We start from the raw sequence: 23670 nt of genomic DNA, 5'->3' as shown, positions 1-23670 counted from the left end.
AAATAAGATAAGAAATCATGCCATTAAAAAAAATAATATGTAAAAAATATGTCAGTTATATGTACACAAGAAATCAAGACATCTATTTATGCTATTAAGAACATCAATCTTGTGCAATATTCTATAAAATAAATAAATAAATAGTACGAGCGGAAATATAAATATAAAAATCGAATGTATATAATAAAAAGAAATCAAGATATTAAACTAAAAGCAATAAATAATAAGATAGAAATATCACACTCACACAAGTAAATGTTAGAAAGCCATTTTATGCAATAATAGAACGGAAAATGGAATCAAGTAAAAGAAAACTCACTCAAGCCTAAAACTCAAAAATGAACCAAAAACCAAACCTAAGTGAACTAAGCCTAGTGAAGAGTCTAAGTGAAAACCATCCCAAAGCGGTGTCTAAGTGACCTAAGTCTCTAAGACAATGTCTAGGGGAACTAAGTGGAAACGCAACTAAATGAAGCCTAACCTAAGATTGAAAGGCAACCAAGGTCATAGTGCAGGTCTAGATAAATCCATCAACAAAGGATCCTTGAAGGTGGCTAAAAAAAAATAGCTATTTAAGTATCGATGGGTCACCAAGGGATGATCACAAGGCAAGAGAAAAATATTAGGGAAAACAATTAGTATCACATGTGCTAAGGGGACAAAATGGAAGGTCTACACTTACATAATCAGTCTAAACTCAAGAACTTGTAATTACTGTTCACAAAAAATTACATATGTAAGCGACAACTTAAATCCATTACAAAAGTAAACTTAAGTGGGTTGGTAAAACTCAAATTTTTTGTAGTGAACAATTATATGAATTTGAAGATGAATGAAGGAATTGATCTTCATATAAATAAATTCAATAAGTGTACAACCTATATATTGAGCGTAAAGGTCAACATTGATGAGGAAGTTGAAACTACTATTTTATGGAAAGAAAACGTTTATTATGGATGAGATGTCAACTACTGATCTGGAAACAAAAATTATTAAGTAGCCAAATAGTTCATCTCATATCCAATAAGCTCTTATGATGAAGTCTAAATTATAATCTAGTAGGGGTAAATCATAGAGGAGATATTAAGATAGAAGAACTAATCATTTCCAATCACACTATTGGATATATGTGGAGTGTTACTCTTTCACAAAAGGAACGTATCATAAGATACCGTGAAGAAATGACAAAACACCTGGAAGAAAAGAAAATTCTTGAATCTTAAGAAACTTCAAAATCTATTAATTGATGTTGTTGATGAAGATTTTGATAAGGTAATGTTTTTTCTACTATAGTTGATGAAAATTTTTATGACTCTTTGATGTTTATTTCATATGGACCTCCATATAAGGAGTGGTCTGATATCTATAAGGCATGCAATGCTAATATAGTTTTAATGATAAATGGTTCAAGCACTAAAACCTTTTGGATTGGTATTGCGAATGTGAAGATTTTTTATGTTGTCAAGACACTGACTAATCTTAAGCAAGTTCTAAAGTTGAGAAGGATTCTGATTTCTTTGAAAACTCTAAGCATTGGGTTTTGGGTAAAGAGAGCTTGACAAAGTTTGATTCTGTATTTCTAAATTTTATTAATAAATTCGATCTCCCTCTATAATAGACTTAGGCGATTAAGTTGAACGAAGTAAATTTTTTCTTTTCTCTAATTTATTTTACTTTTTCCTGTGTGTATTTAGGTTTTGTGATTTTGCCATTTTGAATTTTATTATATATTTGATTTCCCTTTATAGTAGACCTAGATGATTAGGTCGAACCATGTAAATCGCTTATCTTTTCTAATTTATTTTGTTTTTCCTATTGTATTTGGGTATTGTGATTTTCCCAAAACTTTCCCTATCTCTCTTCACTTTCCATTCACTTTTCTAACTCTCTCTTGAAATCCTATGAAAAAAACCACATATTTATGAAGTCCCAAAGGCTAACCTAAATGATAAGCTCTTGAATCCTTGCCAAACTTAAAAAGTTATTTTACTTAAACATAAACTATACAAATATTGACTTTCCTCAAATTAAAAAATAAATCATTTGAGTCAAAATTTCCAACAATATCACCTTGACTCAAGTTACCGCAATCCACATGTAAGGTTATCTTTCTTTGATATCCGCCTTTACACCCCTTATAAGTAGAACCATTAGTTTGAGATGTACCTATTGCCAGTTCATCCACTATCTCATTGTATGATTTTTGCAAGTTTCAAATCCATTAGGCCTGAGGGCTTCATCATAACCTAAAACCAATTGTGCTATTCCTTCTTGAATTTCATTAATGGGGTTACATCCTAAGCTTTGTGATTCCTACATAAAAGGATGGATTTAAGCAACATTTGAAAGGAAACCATTTTGATATTGAATTAGTGTAAAAATATATTCATAAAAACCAAGGAAATGGGCTTCCTTGTTGTATTCCTTTTGTTTGACCCAAATGAAGTTGGTAAAATAAATTAAATTAGAGAAGGGAAAAGATTTACATAGTTTGGCCTAATTGCCTACTTCCACTACACAAGGAGATTAAATTTATTAATAAACTTCATAAATACAAACTCAAACACCGTCAACCTCTATCTGCCCAAAATCTAAGACACTCTTTGCCTAATTCTCATAGCTCTTTGTTAACCTTTTCACTCTCTCTTGAAATTATATATAAAACAACATATTTACAAAGCCCTATGGTTTAAATCTAAATTAATAGTTTCCTAATCCTAGTCAAACTTAAAATGGTAATTTACTAAAATACAAACTCTATAAATATTTGACTATCCTAAAAATAAAGAACAAATTATTTGAACCAACTTCCATAAACCTTCACCTTGACTCAAATTCTCTCAATCTTGCATAATTAATGATAATAAACATGTATCAAGTTCAAATTCTCATACAACTAGACTCAACAAAATTATATATATATAACTTCATTCCTTTTGCAATTAGTATCATCCTTATGCCATTGAGTACCCTTAGTTGAAAATGGAGTCTTAATCGTCTTGTTGCACTCTTTTACTTTGATAACTTCTTTATCACTAGCAAAATACTCTTCATGGTGTGGCTTCACCTAAAATTATCTTCTCAATCAAGGTGTATAAATATTTGAACTTTTTCTCTTTCATAGCTATCAAAGTACCTTGATTAATTTTTATTACATAGTTATTTGCTGAAAAATCATAACCCAAAGAGCCCCAAGCCCCCCAAAAAATTATACTCCTTAAATTAGGAACATGCATGCTTAACATTACACAATATCCTCACAACACAATCAAACATCTTCACTATCATGGTGTCAATCCTGATCAATTTAGAGCTTGATTCATTATCCATTCATATAGTACTAGCATCACATTCATTATAGATATCAAACCTCTCCTTATTTGGGCACATATGAAAAGAACACCAAAACCAAAAATCCAAGAGCCAACAAAAATTTCATCAAGAATATTAGTAGAGCCTCATGGGATTCAAGATTTTTCCTTGTTTCTACATGCTTTGTCAATTCTTCATAGTGCCTTTTAATATGTCCTTTTCTTGGGTAGTAATAAATTTCCATATCAGTTCAAAAGTGTGATTTAAGAATGATAATTTCTCCTATCATAATATCTCTATCATGACTTGCTGTTACCACGATGTGATTTATAATTCATCACAAGAGCTTGTTTTGTATGAGATGAACTACTTGGCTACTTAATTTTTTGTCTCTAAAAGAGCAATTGATGGCTTATCCACTATTAACATCATCTTTTCAACTAAGAGCACAGTTACCACTGGCTCATATTATTTTGGTAGGGATGCCGATAAAAAAAATATGTTAATCTTCCTCATCAATCGTAACCGCTATACTTAATAATCGGACGATGCGCTTATTAAATTTATTTATATAATCCCTACCGTCTATTCTTCATCCATCTTCAATTCAAATAGTTGTTTCTTCAAGTAGCAATTTTTACATATAAATGTTTTCTAGCTTCTCCAATGTTCCATTGAAATCTTATTTTATTTAGTTATGTTTTATTCTTTTTAATTTTGAACTTCATTTGAATTCTAAAAATTAATTTTTTTCTTTGTATCCTATAAATTAGTTTTTCATACTCTATTATATCTAGATTACTTAATTTTCTAAAAATTGTAATTATAAGAGTTTGTAGGTATTCGATCAAAAAATTGTCAAAAGTGTCCAATCTTAAATTTTAGAGAATTTAGAGAATTATTTAAAACTCCTTGTGACCCTAAATAATTTTAGGTTTTGGGATGCTTTGAACCTCCTTTTGACCATAGAGAATTTTAGGTTTGATTTGAACTTCCTTTATCACTAAAGAAATTTAATATAAGAAGTTGGATCAATAAGATTTCGACCTTTATGCATGGTTGGTTTTTGATGTATTAGGTTGAAACAGGGAGTACCTTTGATACATTTTGGATTACTTTTCCACTCTTTGTTTTCTCTATAATAGATAGAGGATTGAATTTTAGATACTTTGCAAATTATTCCTCCTTGCTTGCGTTTTTATTCTTGATTTTCTTATATTTGTCGTTTTGTTGAAAAAATATGTCATTTTGTTGAAAAAATTGGAAGGTCAAACCAAAAAGTTTATTGAGTTCATTGATTATATTTATTTAATATATATATATATATTCAATAATAATTTTTTTAAACAAATTCCAATACACTAAAACAACTTTCATTCAAAATTTAGAAGGTTAGTTAGAAAGTGTTATTTTTTATCAATCATATTTTTCTCTCAAGTGATATTCGATATCAACTTTGTTCAAGGAAGTTCCGATGTAAATAACTTTGACAAAAAGGTATATATTAATTTATGACTTGAATATATAATCTGCCACATTACAGATTTCCTAATTAGCTTGGCCCAACATGATGTGGAAGATCAAGTCAAGAATTCCACCTCAATGGTCAAATATTATTGTACTTGGGAATATGAAAATGACCCTACCAGCTTGGAGTCAAAATGGGTGAGCTTCTGCCTTCAAAAATTAAGGAATTTTTTTTAAAAAAAACAAACTAAATAATATCAAATATAAAAACTTTTAAAAATAATTAACGAATATTTATGTTCGTTAATAGTAACTAATTTTTGCCTTCATTGTTGTTAAACAATAAATTTATTTATTCAACATCTATATTTATGACTTGAAATATTACAGGTTTCCTAACGTTCTGCATTAATATTGATCATCGGCTTGGTCCAGCCGGCAGCAGCTGGCCCAGCACGTGAAAATTTTGGGTCTTTTGTCAAATAGTACTCGGGGGATATGAAAGTGATGCTACCAACTTGGAGTCAAAAAGGGTAAGCTTCCAACCGCCTTACGTGGGTTTAGAAGACCAAAAGAGCTTTAGAGGAAGAAGAAAGACAGAAAAATAAAATAAAGAATGAAAACCGAAGCCTACCAAGATGGAAATCAAACCCCATGGCACCGGATTATTCAAATGCAAGCCTACCTACATGGAAGTGGATGAGAGTTGGTGAGACAGCATTTGTGGTGATTATAAATACCAACCTCAACACACAACTTTGGCCAGACAGCTCCAAGCACTTGTGCTCCTAAAATTTCATTTCTCTTTCCTTCTTCAACTTTGAAGCTTCCATTTCAGTAGTCATCACACACTATCAATGGCGTCTGTGGAGGAAATTAGAAATGCTCAGCGTGCCAAGGGTCCGGCCACCGTTCTAGCCATTGGCACAGCTACCCCGGACAACTGTCTGTACCAGTCTGATTTCGCTGATTACTATTTCCGGGTCACTAAAAGCGAGCACATGACCGAGCTCAAGAAGAAGTTCAACCGCATTTGTAAGTATAATTTTAACATCCTTCATATACATATGATTCCCCTACGACCACTGAAACATCATTTTCAAGCTTTCTGTGTACTCATCTTAAATTAATACAGTGCATCTGTGAGTGATGGTATGAGCAGGTGCTCTTTGAATCACATGGTATAACGCATGGGATCACGTTATTAATTGATGTAATAAAAAATAAGCTTTTATACTGTATTAAGATGAATCTTTTTACACTCAGTTGAACAATGTTTGATCATCTTGAACAATCAATCTTCCCATTGAATTGATTTTGTTTCACTAGTGTGCCTTGAGCTTACATATTACTGTTATTTAATTTATATACATGTGACAAATCCATGATCAAGAAGCGTTACATTCATTTGACCGAAGAAATGCTTGAAGAGCACCCAAACATTGGTGCTTATATGGCTCCATCTCTTAACATACGCCAAGAGATTATCACTGCTGAGGTACCCAAGCTTGGTAAGGAAGCAGCATTGAAGGCTCTTAAAGAGTGGGGTCAGCCTAAATCGAAGATCACCCACCTTGTATTTTGTACAACCTCAGGTGTAGAAATGCCTGGTGCAGATTATAAACTCGCTAATCTTTTAGGGCTCGAACCATCTGTCAGAAGAGTGATGTTGTACCATCAAGGGTGCTATGCAGGTGGAACTGTCCTTCGAACCGCTAAGGATCTTGCAGAGAATAATGCAGGAGCACGAGTTCTTGTGGTGTGCTCAGAGATCACTGTTGTTACATTTCGTGGTCCTTCCGAAGATGCTTTGGACTCTTTAGTTGGCCAAGCCCTTTTCGGTGATGGGTCTGCAGCTGTAATCATTGGATCCGATCCAGATAGCTCGATTGAACGACCACTCTTTCAACTTGTTTCAGCAGCCCAAACATTTATTCCTAATTCAGCAGGTGCTATTGCAGGCAACTTACGTGAAGTGGGTCTCACCTTTCATTTGTGGCCTAATGTGCCTACCTTGATCTCTGAAAACATAGAGAATTGTTTGACTAAGGCTTTTGACCCAATTGGTATTAGTGATTGGAATTCCTTATTTTGGATTGCTCATCCAGGTGGCCCAGCTATTCTTGACGCAGTTGAAGCAAAACTCGGTTTAGATAAACAGAAACTCAAAGCAACAAGGCATATTCTAAGTGAATATGGGAACATGTCAAGTGCATGTGTCCTATTTATTTTGGATGAGATGAGAAAGAAATCGCTCAAGGAAGGCAAAATGACGACAGGTGAAGGATTGGATTGGGGTGTCTTGTTTGGCTTTGGGCCGGGCCTAACCATTGAGACCGTTGTGATCCATAGCGTTGGTACGGATTCAAACTAGGTGAAATGATGGGAAAAGTTATTCATGAGTCATGTTTTATTAATCAAATAAAAAGGTAGTAAATATATTGAATTGTTATTTTACTATTGTTGGAGGACCTCCTCAAAGACCTCAAGTCAAAATCATTGTTTATTCTTGTGTATGTTATCAAAAGGAAGGAAGAATATATCTGAGTTTTTTTTTTTAAGCATACAAGAAAATTTTCAATTTATGCTATTGATTTGAAAAATATGTAAAATGAGTGGAAACCAGGTGGGGTACTCTATAGTTCGTATAAGTTAAAGAAGATAGCCACCACCACAACATGGGTGACGTCTACTGCTCCACTATCACCCTTACCTGAACATGCTGTAAGAAAAATATTAACTTGCATAAGTCCTATTAGACTCGACATATGCAAGACTAATTCTATATTAATATTACAAAAATATGACAATTTTTTTATAAATAAAACAAATAAACAAACAAATTTCAGAATACAAAAATCCGACAACTTCTTGATTAAAAAAAAATATTCAAATTTTGCTTTATAATTAAGACCAAAACCATAATTTTATCTAAACTTCCGCTAAAGACATTTTGTTTATTAATTAATACCTATACCGAACTTAGATTAAAATAATGCTGTAATTACAGAAATGTGTCCTTCTCATGAGTTTAAAATCTACACAAAAATTCTTAAAGTTGATGAATTAATTTCCTTAAAAGACGAAATGGACGATCGGGCTTGCAGCTGGCGGCTGGTGCTGAATTTGTTACTTTCACCCTCCACCAAAAAGAGCATTCAAAATCAGCATGAGATCATTGAACAAGTCTCCGCCGCCATCCACAATCCGCCATTATTATAATATGCGAAGATCACGTCGTCTGCCATCTCAGCAAAGATAACGTGTAAGGTACAGGTGATAGACACGCTTGAGAAGTGGGCCCATGTAAGAGCAGTGGATAACTTGGCAACAGTTGCCAAGTGCGAAGGTTGGTGGGTGGATAACATGGCTGGACTTGATTGGTTGGCTTGGATTAGAAGAATAAGGTGGACGTGGAATCTGGTTCATGCCGGCTCCTGCTGTACCCTTGAGGGGCCTGTGAATATCACTAAAGATTTATTTTATTTGGAATGAGGAGGAGTTTATTTTTTTATTTTTTTTAAAAAAAGCTTTCCTGTGGTAGGGCTATGGCTGCAGGTGAGACTTTAGGATAATTTTGTGACTGTAAATTAGACCTAGATTTTTGACAAAAATAGTGAATTGAATTTTAGATCTTCCAATAAATTTACTCTTAGATTTACTAAATAAATGTTTTAAAAATTTTATAATCCGCAACACTTTTAATCATAAATTTGAGTAATAACGGTAATTACATTTATTATTATTACTCTTTTTTTTTTTTTATCATTTTTCTCATATATTCATATGATTCTTGACATTTAATAATTAGATAAATGTCAGTGAAATTAACATTTTTCTTTTAGTAATCTTTTTTTTAAAAAGTTTTTTTTTTCATAATTATATTTAAAAATTACGGTAAAATGCTTTAACAATGTTAAAATATATTCAATCCCTATTTATCTTTAGTTTCCTTATATTTCGATCATTACGATACCATTCTAGATTCTATCTCAATTTATCCTTGCTTCCCTTGGATTCTTGTCGTTGCGACACGATCCTAGGATCTATATTAGTTTATCCTTAATTCCTTTTCACTCTCGTCATTACCACATCATCCTAGGTTCTACCTAAGTTTATTCTTAGCTCCTTTGGACTCTTGTCATTGTGACGCAATCCTAGGTTCTTTCTTAGTTTATCCTTAGTTCCTTTGGATTCTTGTCATTGCAACATCATCCTAGGTTCTATCTAAGTTTATACTTAGCTCCTTTCGATTCCCGTCATTGTGACACCATCCTATGTTCTATCTTTATTTATGCTTAGTTCCTTTAAACTCTTATTATTACGATGTTATCTTAGGTTTTATCTCAATTTATCCTTATTTCCTTTGTATTCCTATCATTGTGACACCATCTTATGTTCTTTTTATGATGTCATCCTAGGCTTTATCTCAGTTTATGGTTAATTCCTTTGGATGCCTGTCATTATGACTTCATCCTAGTTCTATCTAAGTTTATTCTTAGCTCCTTTGGACTCCCATCATTTCCATGTCATCCTAGACTCTATCTCAATTTGTCCTTAGTTCATTTGGACTCCTATCATTGTGACATCATCCTAGGTTGATCTATCTCAATTTTTCCTTGGTTACCTTGCATTCTCACCATTGCGAGATCATCATAGGTTCGATCTTAGTTTATCCATAGTTCCTTTGAATTCATGATTGCAATGTCATCCTAGGTTCTATCTAAGTGTATGCTTAGCTCCTTTGGACTCCCATGATTACAATGTCATCCTCGGTTTTATCTCAGTTTATCCTTAGTTCCTTTGAATTCTCATCATTACAACGTTATCCTAAGATCTATATGAGCTTATTCTTAGCTACTTTGGACTCTTGTCATTTCGACATCATCCTAGTTTTTATCTTAGTTTATCCTTAGTTTCTTTGGATGCTCGTCATTTTGACACCATGCTAGGTTTTACTCAGTTTACACTCCCATCATTACAACGCCATCCTAGGTTCCATCTCAATTTTGGTAACCTTTATTAAAATAAACTCTTTATCATGAGACTTTTTGAAACCATTTTTTATTTCTTAAACTAGGACGCCTATGCCAAAAGAAATGCTCTCTTATTCATTTATCCTTGGACTATCCATATCCACAAAAGTCTTTATTCTCTTAAGAGGGAAAGCCTAAAAAACTTGGTAGTTTAGTCCTTCTCTCCAGAGAAAAGAGCCAGCAGGACCACCATCGCTATATGTGCCATTCTCTTTCTCTTGGGGAGAAGAGTTTAGAGAACCACCTATCCAAACCAAGTGGATAGTCTAAAAAAGAAATAACAATATGACTTTTAATAACCAGTTTTAGAAAAATAACAATGGAAAAGACTTCTCATGAAATTTATTTTTCTTTAAGAAGAATCCTTAAGGCCATAGGATAAACAAAAATCCAGGCAAAACAACCATTAGCATATCCTAGAAAGGTTATATCATGTTTTTTTCCTAACCTAAGGCTCTAATACCAATTGTAGGAAACTCTTTATCATTTTTAACCCTAACCCAGACTCAGGTTAAGTATATGAAATTTTCCCTAGGGCTTTTATATCCTAGGAATGAAGCAAAAAATAAATAATAATCATAATAATATAAGGATATAGAATAAAAAAGCTTTAGAAAACTTTGTCTAGATCTGGATGTTCCCAAATCAAATCTATGTAGTGAAGAGGATGCTTGAAAACTTTGAAGGTCTCGTACCTCTCTCTCTTTCTCTAAAAATGAAAGATGACTTTTTGAAAAGTGATTATGAAACCTTAACCCCTAAGGGGATATTTATATGGTTTCGCTACTAAGCTTAAGTGAGTTAAACCATATAAGCTTAGGTCACTTATACATAAGAGTGAACCTATAATCAATCCAACTCTCATAAACCATCTCTCTCTCTCTCTCTCTCTCTCTCTCTTTGGAGGTGGAAAATGACTAATTGAAAGTCATTAGGAAACTATAATCCCTCAAAAGGTATTTATAGGGTTACTCACTAGGCTTAAGTGACTTGTGCCCATTGAGGATTGAGTCACTTAATCCAATCCAAAACAAGTCCTAATTTATTAACTAACCACATAGGGCTTTCTAATTAATCTATTAGACCAATCTAGAGACCTTTTTCACTATCCTTTGTGTTACCTTGCATAATTACTAAAACACTCTTATGTATAAGAGTGAACTTAGAGCTCCAACCTTCATAAATTGTGTCATCATGATATATGAGCTCAGAGTGGGGATCATTAGGACCCATAGGAGTATTGGCTTCCTCAAAATCTAATTTTGAAGTTGATTCAACATTCCACTAAAGAGAACTAACTGTATTCTAGTACCTTACGTAAATAACAATGACACAAAGCTTGGGTCCATGACCTACTATCCACTGCATGTTGACTCCTCATGAATTAGTATATGTAATCTAATAAGGTAGTTTTATCACCTATCAAGATTATCTTTATAATCCTTAAATAAAAAATCTGATTATTATATGATCAATGGACATACTCTAACCCATAAAGAGCATACGTCAAATTCCACTTAAGGAATTACTACGATGTTATAGATTTCATGATCATATGTCCTTTGGATCATCCAAGGAGACACATTGCGTCAATTTCATGAGATATCATGATACATTTATTGAAAATACCTATTACCACTAGCCTCAATCAAGAATAACTCAATCTATAAGGATATATGACTACTTTAGCATCTTACTCATAAGTTAAAGCCTCTTGTTGATTTTGACATAGGTTCAATATCCTCTCAAGGTTGAGAGCCTACACAATATAGCAGCTTGGTAAATCATGACAATTGATAGTCTTATGTCATGATTCATCATATGTCTTGTCCAGTATACACTAGTGCACTCACTATGGGAAATTAGTTTTGATGGTTAAGATAAACCATCTCTCAAATTAGGAGGTAATGCACTACAGTCTCTATTGGATTGCCAAAATCCATAAATTGACTATGGACAACTTATCTATTTACATGAATCTAATGACTTGTATCCTTTATACAACTCCTAATACACCCAAGTCATGTACAGTGTAAAAGATATGAGTTGAATGTTCAAATCACTGTCAATGCATAAAAAGGATAACCTAGGGATAGTAAAGTGTTACTTTGTTACATTATTTCTTGCTTTTAAAGGCTCAATCCTAACAAGTGAATCATGATAACTATTAGCCTTACGTCATGATTTACCATAAGTCTTGTACAATGTACATCACATACAATAGTGCACTCGCCATGGGAAAACCATCCCGATGACCAGTACAAGTCATCTCCCCAATTAAGAGATAATGCACTACAGTTTCAAATAGATTGCCCAAATCCATTAATACACTATAGACAACTCATCACTTTTCAAGGAACCCATGACTTAGATCATGATTCCTCATAAGTCTTGTCCAGTGTGCATTACATATAATAGTGCATTTACCATGGGAAAACCATCCCGATGACCAAAACAAGTCATCCCCCCAATTAGGAGGTAGTGCAATATAGTCTCAAATAAATTGCCCAAATCCATTGATCAACTATGGACAACTCATCACTTTGTAAGGACCCCATGACTTGGATTTTCTATGTAACTTCTAATGCTCCCAAGCTATGTACAATACAAGTGATGTGGGTATGTATACTCAAATTAGTAACTAATTAATGCAAATATGATAATAAATGAAAAACCAAGAAACATAGATAAAAAAATTTATAAATGAATCTCAATCTATTATATCATATCATGTTTTTTTTGGTCTCAATCCTAACAGTGCAAAAGAAAAATGTGAAATATTTATACACCTTAATTGAGAAGACAATTTTAAGTGAAGCTATGAGGGTGAAGCCACACCATAGAGAGTATTTTCCTAGTGTTAAAGAAGTTGTTAAAGTAGAAAAGTGGAACAAGATAATCAAGATTCTATTTTCAAATAAGAGTACTCATTAGCATAAGGATGATACTAATTGCAAAAGGAATAAAGTTATCAAAAAAGAGAAAAATAGTTTGACGAAAAATTGAACTTGATACATGTTTATTCTCATTAATTGTGTAAGATTGAAAGAATTTGAGTCAATATTGAGGTTTTTGGAAGTTACCTCAAATAATTTATTCTTTATTTTTAGGAAAGACAATATTTATAGAGTTTGTATTTTAATAAATTACCTTTTTAAGTTTGACTAGGATTATGAAACTATTGATTTAGGTTTGAACCATAAAGCTCTATAAATATGTGGTTTTGCATATGATTTCAAGAGGGAGTGAAAACGTTAACAAAGTGTTAAGAAAGTTAGGCAAAGAGTGTATTAGGTTTATAGTAAAGGGAGGTTGAGAGAGTTTGAGTTTGTATTTATGAAGTTTATTAATAAATTTGACCTCTCTGTGTAGTGGATATAAGCAATTAGGCCAAACCATGTAAATATTTTCTTCTCTAGTTTATTTTATGTTACTAACTTCATTTAGGTCAAACGAAAGGAATAGAACAAGGAAGCCACATTTTCTCGGTGTTTATGAATATATTTTTACACCAATTCAATATCAAAACAATTTCCTTTTGAATACTAGTTAAATCCATCCTTTTTATGTACGAATCACAAAGCTTATTAAGTATGCAAACTTATTTTTGCCCCACAAACAAAATAGCATAGAATAATTGGTTTTAGGCTATGAGAAAGGCCTTGGACCTAATGGGTCTAAAACTCACAAAAATCATACGATGGGACAATGGGTGAACTAGCAATATATGCATCTCAAGCTGATAGTTTTACTCATAGGGGGGTGTAAAGGTGGGTATCAAAAAAAGAAAACCTTACATGTAGAATGAGAGAACTTGAGTCAAGGTGGAGATTGTTGGTAAATTTGACTCAAATTATTTATTTTTTAATTTAAGGAAAATCAATATTTGTAGAGTTTATGTTTGAGTAAATTGGCTTTTTAAGTTTGACAAGGATTCAAAAACATATCATTAAGGGTTAATCTATAAGACTTTATTAATATATGGTTTTTTTCATAGGATTTTAAAAGAGAGGTAAAAAAAGATAATAGAAAGCTAAGAAAGATAGGCAAAGTTGTTAGGAAAATCACAACACTCAAATACAATAGGAAAAATAAAATAAATTAGAGAAGATAAAATATTTACATGGTTTGACCTAATTGCCTATGTCCGCAATAGGAGATCAATTTTATAATAAACTTTAGAATGAAAAAATAACAACGCCTAAATACAATTGGAAAAATAAAATAAATTATGGAAGAGAAGCAATTTATTTGGTTCAACTTAATCACCTATGTCTATTATAAAGGGAGATTGAATTTATTTTATTATTTGTAATAGAAAAAATGTGTAATTCGGATTCTAAAAAAATATTATTTTGTATTTATGTAACTTTAATTTTATCTAAATTTTTTAATTCAATAAATTAATAATAAAAACCTAAATTATCATCATTTTAAAATTTTTAAAGAGGATCTTTATCTAATTTAAGTTTTTTTATGAAGATATTAAAATTATTTTAATTTCATTATAATAATTTTTATAAAGAGTAGGTTGTCCTTCGAAAAATAAACATTACATGAATTAATTACATATAATAATAATGATAGGATATAAGCGCATATAATAGAAATGATAAGACTATTTTTGGGAAAAAAATGTCAAAACACTTTGTATTAAAAACCTAAATTATTATAATTTTTTTAAAAGAGGATTTTTTTTATCCAAATCTTTTATGAACATATTAAAATTATTTTAATTACATTATAATAATTTTTATAAAGAGTAAATTGTCCTTAGAAAAAATAAACATTATTTGAATTAATTACATATAATAAAGATATGATATAAGCGCATAAAATCGAAATAATAAAGTTATTTTTGAAAAAAAGACACATTGTAATTTTATATATTGTATAGATAAAAGGAATTTAATGTTTTATAAGGACTTTATAGTGCCTTTTTGGAAAGAAACATTTTACAAAAATAGCCTATATATGGGGAATGAATTGTTGTCAACTGAAAGAATGATGGAAACTCAAAAGGGCAACATAGTAATTAAAGAGTTTTATTGAAGGAGCATTAAAGGTTGGTGTCAATTGAAAAGTCAATCACTAAATGACAAAATAGGTTAAATAAAAATGAGATATTTGTTGAATTACTTTTGAATAAGTAAAATGAAATGTGATGTAATCCTGAAAAAGAAAAATAATGCATTAGGTATTGGGTTGTTGAAGTTATTTCAAATTTAGAAATCCAAATTTAAATGACTTTGATGAATTCTTCAATGTGTGAGAGAGAGAATCAAACGAGTTCTTAGCAAGTTAGATGACGAAATAGGTTAAATAAAAATGAGATATTTGTTGAATTACTTATTGAATAAGTTAAATAACATGTGATGTAATCCTGCAAAAGAAAAATAATGCATTAATTATTGGGTTGTTGAGGTTATTTCAAATTTAGAAATCCAAATTTGAATGACTTTGATGAATTCTTCAATAAGAAAGTTGGTAGCAGCTTCCCACACATGGAAAAGTCAAATGAACAATGCATTAATTTCCAGGAGGCTGGAAAAGTCCTTATCTCTATATATAACAAATGTGACCGGATTGAATGCTTTCTCCTTCCTATGGGTAGGTGAAGAACAGAAAACAACACAAATACATTAACGCATGCATACATGTCTGAAAATCAACCCCACCAGGAAAAAAACTCACGCACACAAACTTTGACGCCAACTGATAATTCAAAGACTACCAATGGATGAGAGTTGGTGAAACACAGGTTATAAAAGGCCAACACTCACACCGAGCTTTCTCAAGCCAACTCCAAGCACTTGTGCACACTGAGTTCTCTTTCCTTCCTCAACTTAATCTTAGGCTTTAATTTGAGTACGTAGCTGGGATCAATGGCTTCAGTCGAGGAAATTAGAAACGCTCAACGTGCCAAGGGTCCGGCCACCATCCTAGCCATTGGCACAGCTACCCCCGACCACTGTGTCTACCAGTCTGATTATGCTGATTACTATTTCAGGGTCACTAAGAGCGAGCACATGACTGCGTTGAAGAAGAAGTTCAATCGCATATGTAAGTATATTCATGCATTAATTTCTTACATGCATAACAGTTCTGTATATATGTGACTGACACTAGGTGAGGCTCACCTCCAAGTGAATGAATGTTGCAATCTTTCTAGAGTATAGCTTTTAGATAAAATACTACAGAAAACTTGAAAATTATTTTACTTCAGTAACTAATATTCATTTCATCTGACTGTAATGGCTTGAAGAGCTGTTCTTTGAATCATGTCTCATTGCCAGCTATAATTAAGAATAACCTTTTATACTTGCTTCAATGTTAAATGCATGTCGATCATATTCAACGATATTCTATATCACTTGTTGATTGGTAAAACTAATGTGTTCATGTTATTTCATTTATAGGTGACAAATCCATGATCAAGAAGCGTTACATTCATTTGACCGAAGAAATGCTTGAGGAGCACCCAAACATTGGTGCTTATATGGCTCCATCTCTTAACATACGCCAAGAGATTATCACTGCTGAGGTACCCAAGCTCGGTAAGGAAGCAGCATTGAAGGCTCTTAAAGAGTGGGGTCAGCCTAAATCGAAGATCACCCACCTTGTATTTTGTACCACCTCAGGTGTAGAAATGCCTGGTGCAGATTATAAACTCGCTAATCTCTTAGGCCTCGAACCATCTGTCAGAAGAGTGATGTTGTACCATCAAGGGTGCTATGCAGGTGGAACTGTCCTTCGAACCGCTAAGGATCTTGCAGAGAATAATGCAGGAGCACGAGTTCTTGTGGTGTGCTCTGAGATCACAGTTGTTACATTTCGCGGCCCTTCCGAAGATGCTTTGGACTCTTTAGTTGGCCAAGCCCTTTTTGGTGATGGGTCTGCAGCTGTAATCGTAGGATCAGATCCGGATATCTCAATTGAACGACCACTCTTCCAGCTTGTCTCAGCAGCCCAAACATTTATTCCTAATTCTGCAGGTGCCATTGCAGGAAACTTACGTGAGGTGGGACTCACCTTTCATTTGTGGCCCAATGTGCCCACTTTAATTTCTGAGAACATAGAGAAATGTTTGACTCAGGCTTTTGACCCACTTGGTATTAGCGATTGGAACTCCTTATTTTGGATTGCTCACCCAGGTGGCCCTGCAATTCTTGATGCAGTTGAAGCAAAACTCAATTTAGATAAAAAGAAACTCGAAGCAACGAGGCATGTGCTAAGTGAGTATGGAAACATGTCAAGTGCATGTGTGTTGTTTATTTTGGATGAGATGAGAAAGAAATCCCTTAAGGGGGAGAGGGCCACCACAGGTGAAGGATTGGATTGGGGAGTATTATTTGGTTTTGGACCAGGCTTGACTATTGAAACTGTTGTGTTGCATAGCATTCCTATGGTGACAAATTAAGTGAAGGAAAAGAGAATGGTCCCTTCAATGTCCTATTATGTTGAATAGGAGTAAGGTATTTATCTCCGAAACTAAATTATACTCTTATACTATTTTATTATTTTTTTCTAAATTTAGATTGTAATCTAGTGATTATTAGACCCTCTTGGTGAGCTCAAATGAAACGGTTGAGTTTCAAGTTCAGACTGTTTTATCATCTTGAAGATTCCCTAAACATTGTAATGTTGTGTTCATATGAACATTATTGAAAAGTAAATTAATAAAAGAAATATTGGATTTGATAGCTCTAGTTGTCATTGAATTGGTTTCTCCTTTGCTTATATTTGATGATATATGAATGGGGACTTGTATGTAGGTAGATGGGCATTTGAATAATCCAGGGAAATATGATCTGATGTCCAAGTTGGTAGGCTGCCGTTTTCATTCATTAATTTATTTTTGCTTTTGTCTTTCTTCCTCCCCTATGCCTGTTCTTCTATTCCTCCGCTGGAAGTAGGAACTGAGAAAGTATTCAACTCGATTACGTTTCTTTGGCTTTCTCTGCTTAGGATATCGTCCTTCTATATATGTTTGAAAATAAGGGCAATAAAAGTTGTGAGTAATTTGAAGCAACCTCAGCAACCGGGTAACTACCACCGCCGGGAGAATATCCATAAAGAATTATGCTCGTTTTAGGTTTTGATCTAATGTCCATGTTGGTAATGTCCATGTCGGCGCTTCCATGCATGGTACAAAGAGCAGTAAATTTAAAAACAGAAAATTATTTTTAAAATTTGCTCTATTTGTTAAAAAGAATAAATAAATAAAAATAAAAACAACTTTTTGTCTCCAAGCTGGGAGGATCACTTTCATATGCCCCACATACCATATTGTTTGACCATTGAGTTGGGATTCTTGACTTCTAAGCTAACGATTCGATATTAATACAAAATTTTATGAAATCTATAATGAGGTAGATTATATATTCAAGTCATAATAAAATATCAAAATACGACAAAATTTGTCACATTAGATAATAACGTATAAAAATTAAAACACAATTATTTGATATACCACTAAAATAAGATCTATATAATTTGGATGTATTTAAGAATATAAAAGAAATTATAATATATGTATCATTATTTTTTTTAAAAATTATGTCATTTTATTTATGAGCTTATATTTCTCTTGAATTTAATCAATATATAAAAGATATAAAAAATATTAATTTATTAAAAAGATTTTCATGATAGTTTTTATATATTTAATAACTAGTTAAATGAAATTTAAAAATAAGATGATTAAAATTAATTTATTTATTAAAATTGTATTTAAATATTTCATTTTTTATATGAATATATTAGAAATATTAGAAGATATAAAATTAGTATATATAAAACTTATGCACATATGTTAATAGGGATGAAGTTTTGCGCTTGGCGAGGTCATTCTAGATGCCATCGTGGTATAAGGCAAATCCCAATAAATTTGGTGAACATCTGAAAAAACTTTCTATGTTGTAAAATTATAAAGTGAAAGGAGAAGAAAACAAGAGAAATCAAAATGTAGGAAGAGAATAGAATGCACGGGAAAACTCTATATTCAATTTCATTAGGGGTCTCTTCCTTTTATAGGGAGTTACAAGAGATATTTATGGATGATCATCCACAAGTTACCATAGTGGTACAAAATCTCATATTTTATAACACTCTCCCTTGGATGATCATAAGAATATGCCTCATTAAAACCTTACTAGGAAAAACCCTATGGGAAAAACCCTAGTGAAGGAAAAAGAGTACAATATTCTTTTGGATTACTATAATTGCCTCGTTAAAAACCTTGCCAGTAAAACCCATTGGGACAAAACTTGGACGAAGGAAAAAATAGTGCAGTATATCCATATTATCATTCTCCTCCTCATGTAAACATGATTATGATTTCTTCAACATTTCAAATGGTAGATCTCTCAATCTTCGTATTCCAAAGTCATACTTTAACTTTTTCAATGCGGTCGAAGGTAACGCCTTTGTGAATAAATCTGCTAGATTATTGCATGATCGAATATGTTGAACATCGATCTCACCTTTCTTTTGGAGCTCATGAGTATAGAATAATTTAGGGGAGATATGCTTAGTTATGTCACCTTTTATGAATCCTCCTTTAATTTGTGCAATACAAGCAACATTATCTTCATGTAACTTGGTTGCATTGCCTCTAATGGAAGGTAGTCCACATGTTTCTTGAATATGTTGGATCATTGACCTTAACCATACATATTCACAACTTGCTTCATGAATTGCAAGAATTTCTGAATGATTTGATGACGTGACCACCATTGTTTGTTTGATAGATCTCCATGAGATAACAGTACCATTGTAATTAAACACATACCATGTTTGTGACTTACCTTTATAAGGATCTAAAAGATATTCTGCATCTGCATATCCAAGCAATTGTTGCTTTGATTCTCTTGAGTAAAATAGACTCATACTAGTAGTTTCGCAAAGATAACGCAATATATGTTTGATACCATTCCAATGTCTTTGAGTTGGAGCGAAACTATATCTTGCTAATAAATTGATAGAAAAAGCAATGTTTGGACGTATACAATTGGCAAGATATATAAGTTCACCAATAGCACTAAGATATGGTACTTCAGGACCAAATAATTCTTCATCATTTTTCGCAAGGACGAAATGCATCATTTTTCACATCAAGTGATCGGACAATCATTGGAGAACTTAAAGGATGCACTTTATCCATATAAAAATGCTTCAAAACTTTCTTAATGTATGTTGATTGATGTACTAAAACTCCATTTGGAAAATGCTTAATCTGCAAACCGAGACAGAATTTTGTTTTTCCAAGACCTTTCATCTCAAATTCATTTTTCAATTAATTTTTTGTTTTTGTGAGCTCTTCAAGAGTTCCAACAAGATTTAAGTCATCAACATACACTGCCATAATTGCAAATCTGGTTTCTGATTTCTTAATGAAGATGCATGGGCATAAAAGATTATTCATATACCCTTCTTTTAGCAATTATTCGCTAAAGCGATTGTACCACATGCATCCAAATTACTTTAATCCATACAAGGATCGTTGTAACTTGATTGAGTACATGCTACGAGGCTTTGTACAATTTGCTTCAGGCAATTTAAATCCTTCAGGGATTTTCATGTATATATCATTATCCATGGATCCATATAAATATACTGTAATAACATTCATGAGACGCATATCTAGTCCTTCTTGGACTGCCAAACTAATTAAGAAATTATATGTGATTGTGTCCATGACGGGAAATAATGTTTTCTCATAGTCAATACCAGGTTTTTGCGAGAAACCTTGTGCTACTAATCACACTTTATATCTTATGATCTCATTATTCTCATTGCGTTTTCGTACAAATACCCCTTTGTACCCAACAGGCTTTACATCTTCAGGTGTTTGGACTACAGGTCCAAAAACTTCTCATTTTATTAATGAGTTTAACTTTGCCTGTATAACTTTTTTCCATTTTGGCCAATCATTTCTATGTCGGCATTCTTCCACATTTCGTGGTTCAAGATCTTCATCATTTCTTATGAAGGCCACTTGGAAAGTGAAAATAATATTATTTTGATCCAATTTTTCTCCCGTGTATACATAACTTACTGAGATCTCAGAATTTTCGGGTACTTATGCCTCTTCAAGGGCTTTTTGTTCAATATATGTGCCTCTTCAAGGGCTTCTTGTATTATTTGTGCCTCTTCCAGGGCTATAGATTTATCAATTTTAAACTGATCAGTTATTTTTTATGGCCTCTTTTAGAGTGCTAAGTTTTTCTTGGGTTCTCCTCTTCCGGAGAGTTACATCCTTAGAGCCGTTAGGTCTACCACGCTTCAAGCGTATCTTAGATTAATTTGTTAACTGTCCTACAAGGACATCAATCTGTGCTAGAGTATTTGCAGCCGGGATATATGATTTTGTCACTTTCTTTGTATCAATAAATGCATCTTGTAATTTATTTGTAAGATTTTGCAAATGAATAGTCCTTTGAACTTCTAATTCACATTGATTTGTATGAGGATCAAGATGAGTCAAAGTCAATGCATTCCAAATAATTTCACGCCGTTCTTCTGGAACTGGCTCTTCTCCCCCTAACGGTGAGAAAATTGTCTCATTAAAATGATAATCTGCACAACATGTCATTCTACCTTTTAATTGTATAGGTAGACTAGTCACTAATTAAAAACTTCTGGTTTTGTAATGTACATCCATATGACCTTTTATCCCGGGGGACCAAGTTGGTCTTACAAGATTCTTCTGGATCTATCATCGTATAAAGTGTCATTCACATGGAATCAAATACTACTAATGACATAGTATAAGCTCTTCTGGAGCCTTTGATCAGGTTTCTGTCACCTGATATAGTATTAACATTGTTTGTCATCAATGTTGTGCAATTAATGAGACAAGAGTTTCATCAAATTAATAAGTCATAAAACATTGTCATAAAGACTTTGTCTTTGTAGAGTTGAAGAAATGTTATCATAGAGAAAGAATTAAAATCAATGGAAGAATATTAGTCATCGATGATGACTTAACTTAATAAGTTGTGTAAAAGCAATGAGAGCATATATAACACAATAAAACAAATATGAAAAGATAATTTAAAGTTATATATTTCGTAAGTATCTCACACATTTGATTTTGTAAGTGTTGAGCAATTTATACATGAAATAACAAGGTGGTATTTCAATAATCAAACTAATTGTAGTGATGGATCAATATATGAGAGAGATTCATATATCTTCAAGTATAAATAAAGAAAAGAATTTAAATGATAAATAATAAAATGTGAAATAAACTATAAAAGATGAACAATAAACAATGTGTTCAAAGATGATAACAAAATAAACCTATTTGCAAATAACTAAACATAACGTTTAATCATAACAAACATTTCCATCACCAATTAGATGGTCAATTTTCCCATTAGGATTCTCAAAGAAATCTGAAACATCTAAATGGGTTAGATCCACTTGGCCATCACTATCAATGAAGTTCATTTCAACTTCCATTCCTTTTATTCATGCTTAGTAAAGGTCGACCAAATGTTGGGCGTACGATAGGTATGCAACCAATGCCCCTTCATACCACATCTATAACAATTATTCTCATGGTTCTTAGGAGGTTTATCTTGTAAACACTTCCCATTTTCTTGTTTTACCTCAGTATTATTCCACTTCTAGTGGTGCAATGAGGTTTTTCTTTTCTGAGAATTTGGTGAATTATTACTATAAGAACCATGGTATCGGGGATTTCTTCCATGACCACGACCTTGTCGTTGTCATCGTCCATGAGTTTGGGACAATATTACATTCACTTCAGGGAATGATTCAAATCTAGTTGGACGAGATTGGTGATTTCTCATCAACAGTCCATTTTTGTTAAACATTCATGGAGATGATGACGAAGGAAAATCAGTGTTTTTGCATGATCCTATAGGGATGCTTGATTTCCTTCTTTAATCATAGCTCCAAGATTCATTAACATTTTTGTTTTGAATAAGTTCTGGTTATACAAGAGAATTAGAAATTGTATGCATAACTTCTGGCTATGAAACAATTGTTAATAAAAATTGTTTTCCATAATTCCTGTTGTGAAAAATAAATGAGTACGAAATAAAAATTAAATCCAATATTTTTCATAACTTTGAGTTATGATTATTTTGCCAAAACAAGAAAATATTCAAATTTGTACATAGCTTCAGGCTATGAACTATTTATGTATAACTTCTAGTTACACAATATAATTAAAAGAAATTAAAAATTAATATCTTTCATAGCTTCAGACCATGATTATTTTGTCAGAATAAGAAAATATTTAAATTTGTACATCACTTAGGCTATGAACTATTTTTTTTTTTATAAATTTATATATAGATTCAGGCTATGAACTATTCATTAGGTAGATTTGTGCATAGCTTCGAGCTATGAACTTTCATTATGTAGACTTCGGGCTATGAACATTTATTTATTTATTTTATAGCTTCTGGCTAATATTGTTTGGTATAACATCCAGTTATACCGTATAATTAAAAATAAATAATTAGAGATCATATACATAACTTCTAATCATGTATCTGTAATTCTGTAATTTTTCCTCATAACTTCTGGTTATAGAAATTGCACATATTTTTCATAACTTCTGGTTATAGGGATTCTACATATTTATGTATTCAAATAAAATAACTTAAAATAGAGATCAAAGGGTAATAAAATAGAAATTCATGATATAAGTTTATCACATACTTTTTCGTGAGAAAGAAGAGAGAAGATCTTTCCATTTTTCTGAATAGAGAAAAATCTTTCTATTTCTTTTGTAGAGACTAGTCGTGCTGATAATGTGTTATAAAATTGTAAAGTGAAACGAGAAGAAAACAAGAGAAATCAAAATGTAAGAAGA

General features: G+C 32.2%; 2 protein-coding genes across 2 annotated transcripts; both read left to right on the top strand.

Moving 5' to 3' along the window:
- The first annotated feature begins 5544 nt into the window (after window positions 1-5544).
- Window positions 5545-7353, top strand: LOC132255345 (stilbene synthase 4-like). Its single transcript, XM_059743473.1, has 2 exons — window positions 5545-5812; window positions 6151-7353. Exons 1-2 carry the CDS (start codon window positions 5637-5639, stop codon window positions 7151-7153), a joined length of 1179 nt encoding a protein of 392 aa, XP_059599456.1. The 5' UTR covers window positions 5545-5636; the 3' UTR covers window positions 7154-7353.
- Window positions 7354-15573: 8220 nt separating this feature from the next.
- On the top strand, window positions 15574-17518 carry LOC132255344 (stilbene synthase 2). The gene is made up of 2 exons (XM_059743472.1): window positions 15574-15878; window positions 16235-17518. The coding sequence occupies exons 1-2, from the start codon at window positions 15701-15703 to the stop codon at window positions 17233-17235; spliced, it is 1179 nt and encodes a 392-aa protein (XP_059599455.1). The 5' UTR covers window positions 15574-15700; the 3' UTR covers window positions 17236-17518.
- Window positions 17519-23670: the final 6152 nt, after the last annotated feature.

Source organism: Vitis vinifera, chromosome 16 (genome assembly GCF_030704535.1).
Source record: "Vitis vinifera cultivar Pinot Noir 40024 chromosome 16, ASM3070453v1".
NCBI classification, from domain to species: Eukaryota; Viridiplantae; Streptophyta; class Magnoliopsida; order Vitales; family Vitaceae; genus Vitis; species Vitis vinifera.
This window is presented reverse-complemented; position numbering and strand designations above follow the sequence as displayed.

Bases quoted from the DNA above. Each gene is read 5' to 3' on its own strand.
- LOC132255345 (XM_059743473.1), top strand. From the start codon at position 5,637: ATGGCGTCTGTGGAGGAAATTAGAAATGCTCAGCGTGCCAAGGGTCCG. The intron at 5,813-6,150 runs TTGTAAGTATAA...TAATTTATATAC, and splicing joins AAGAAGAAGTTCAACCGCAT to ATGTGACAAATCCATGATCA.
- LOC132255344 (XM_059743472.1), top strand. From the start codon at position 15,701: ATGGCTTCAGTCGAGGAAATTAGAAACGCTCAACGTGCCAAGGGTCCG. The intron at 15,879-16,234 runs GTAAGTATATTC...TTTCATTTATAG, and splicing joins GAAGAAGTTCAATCGCATAT to GTGACAAATCCATGATCAAG.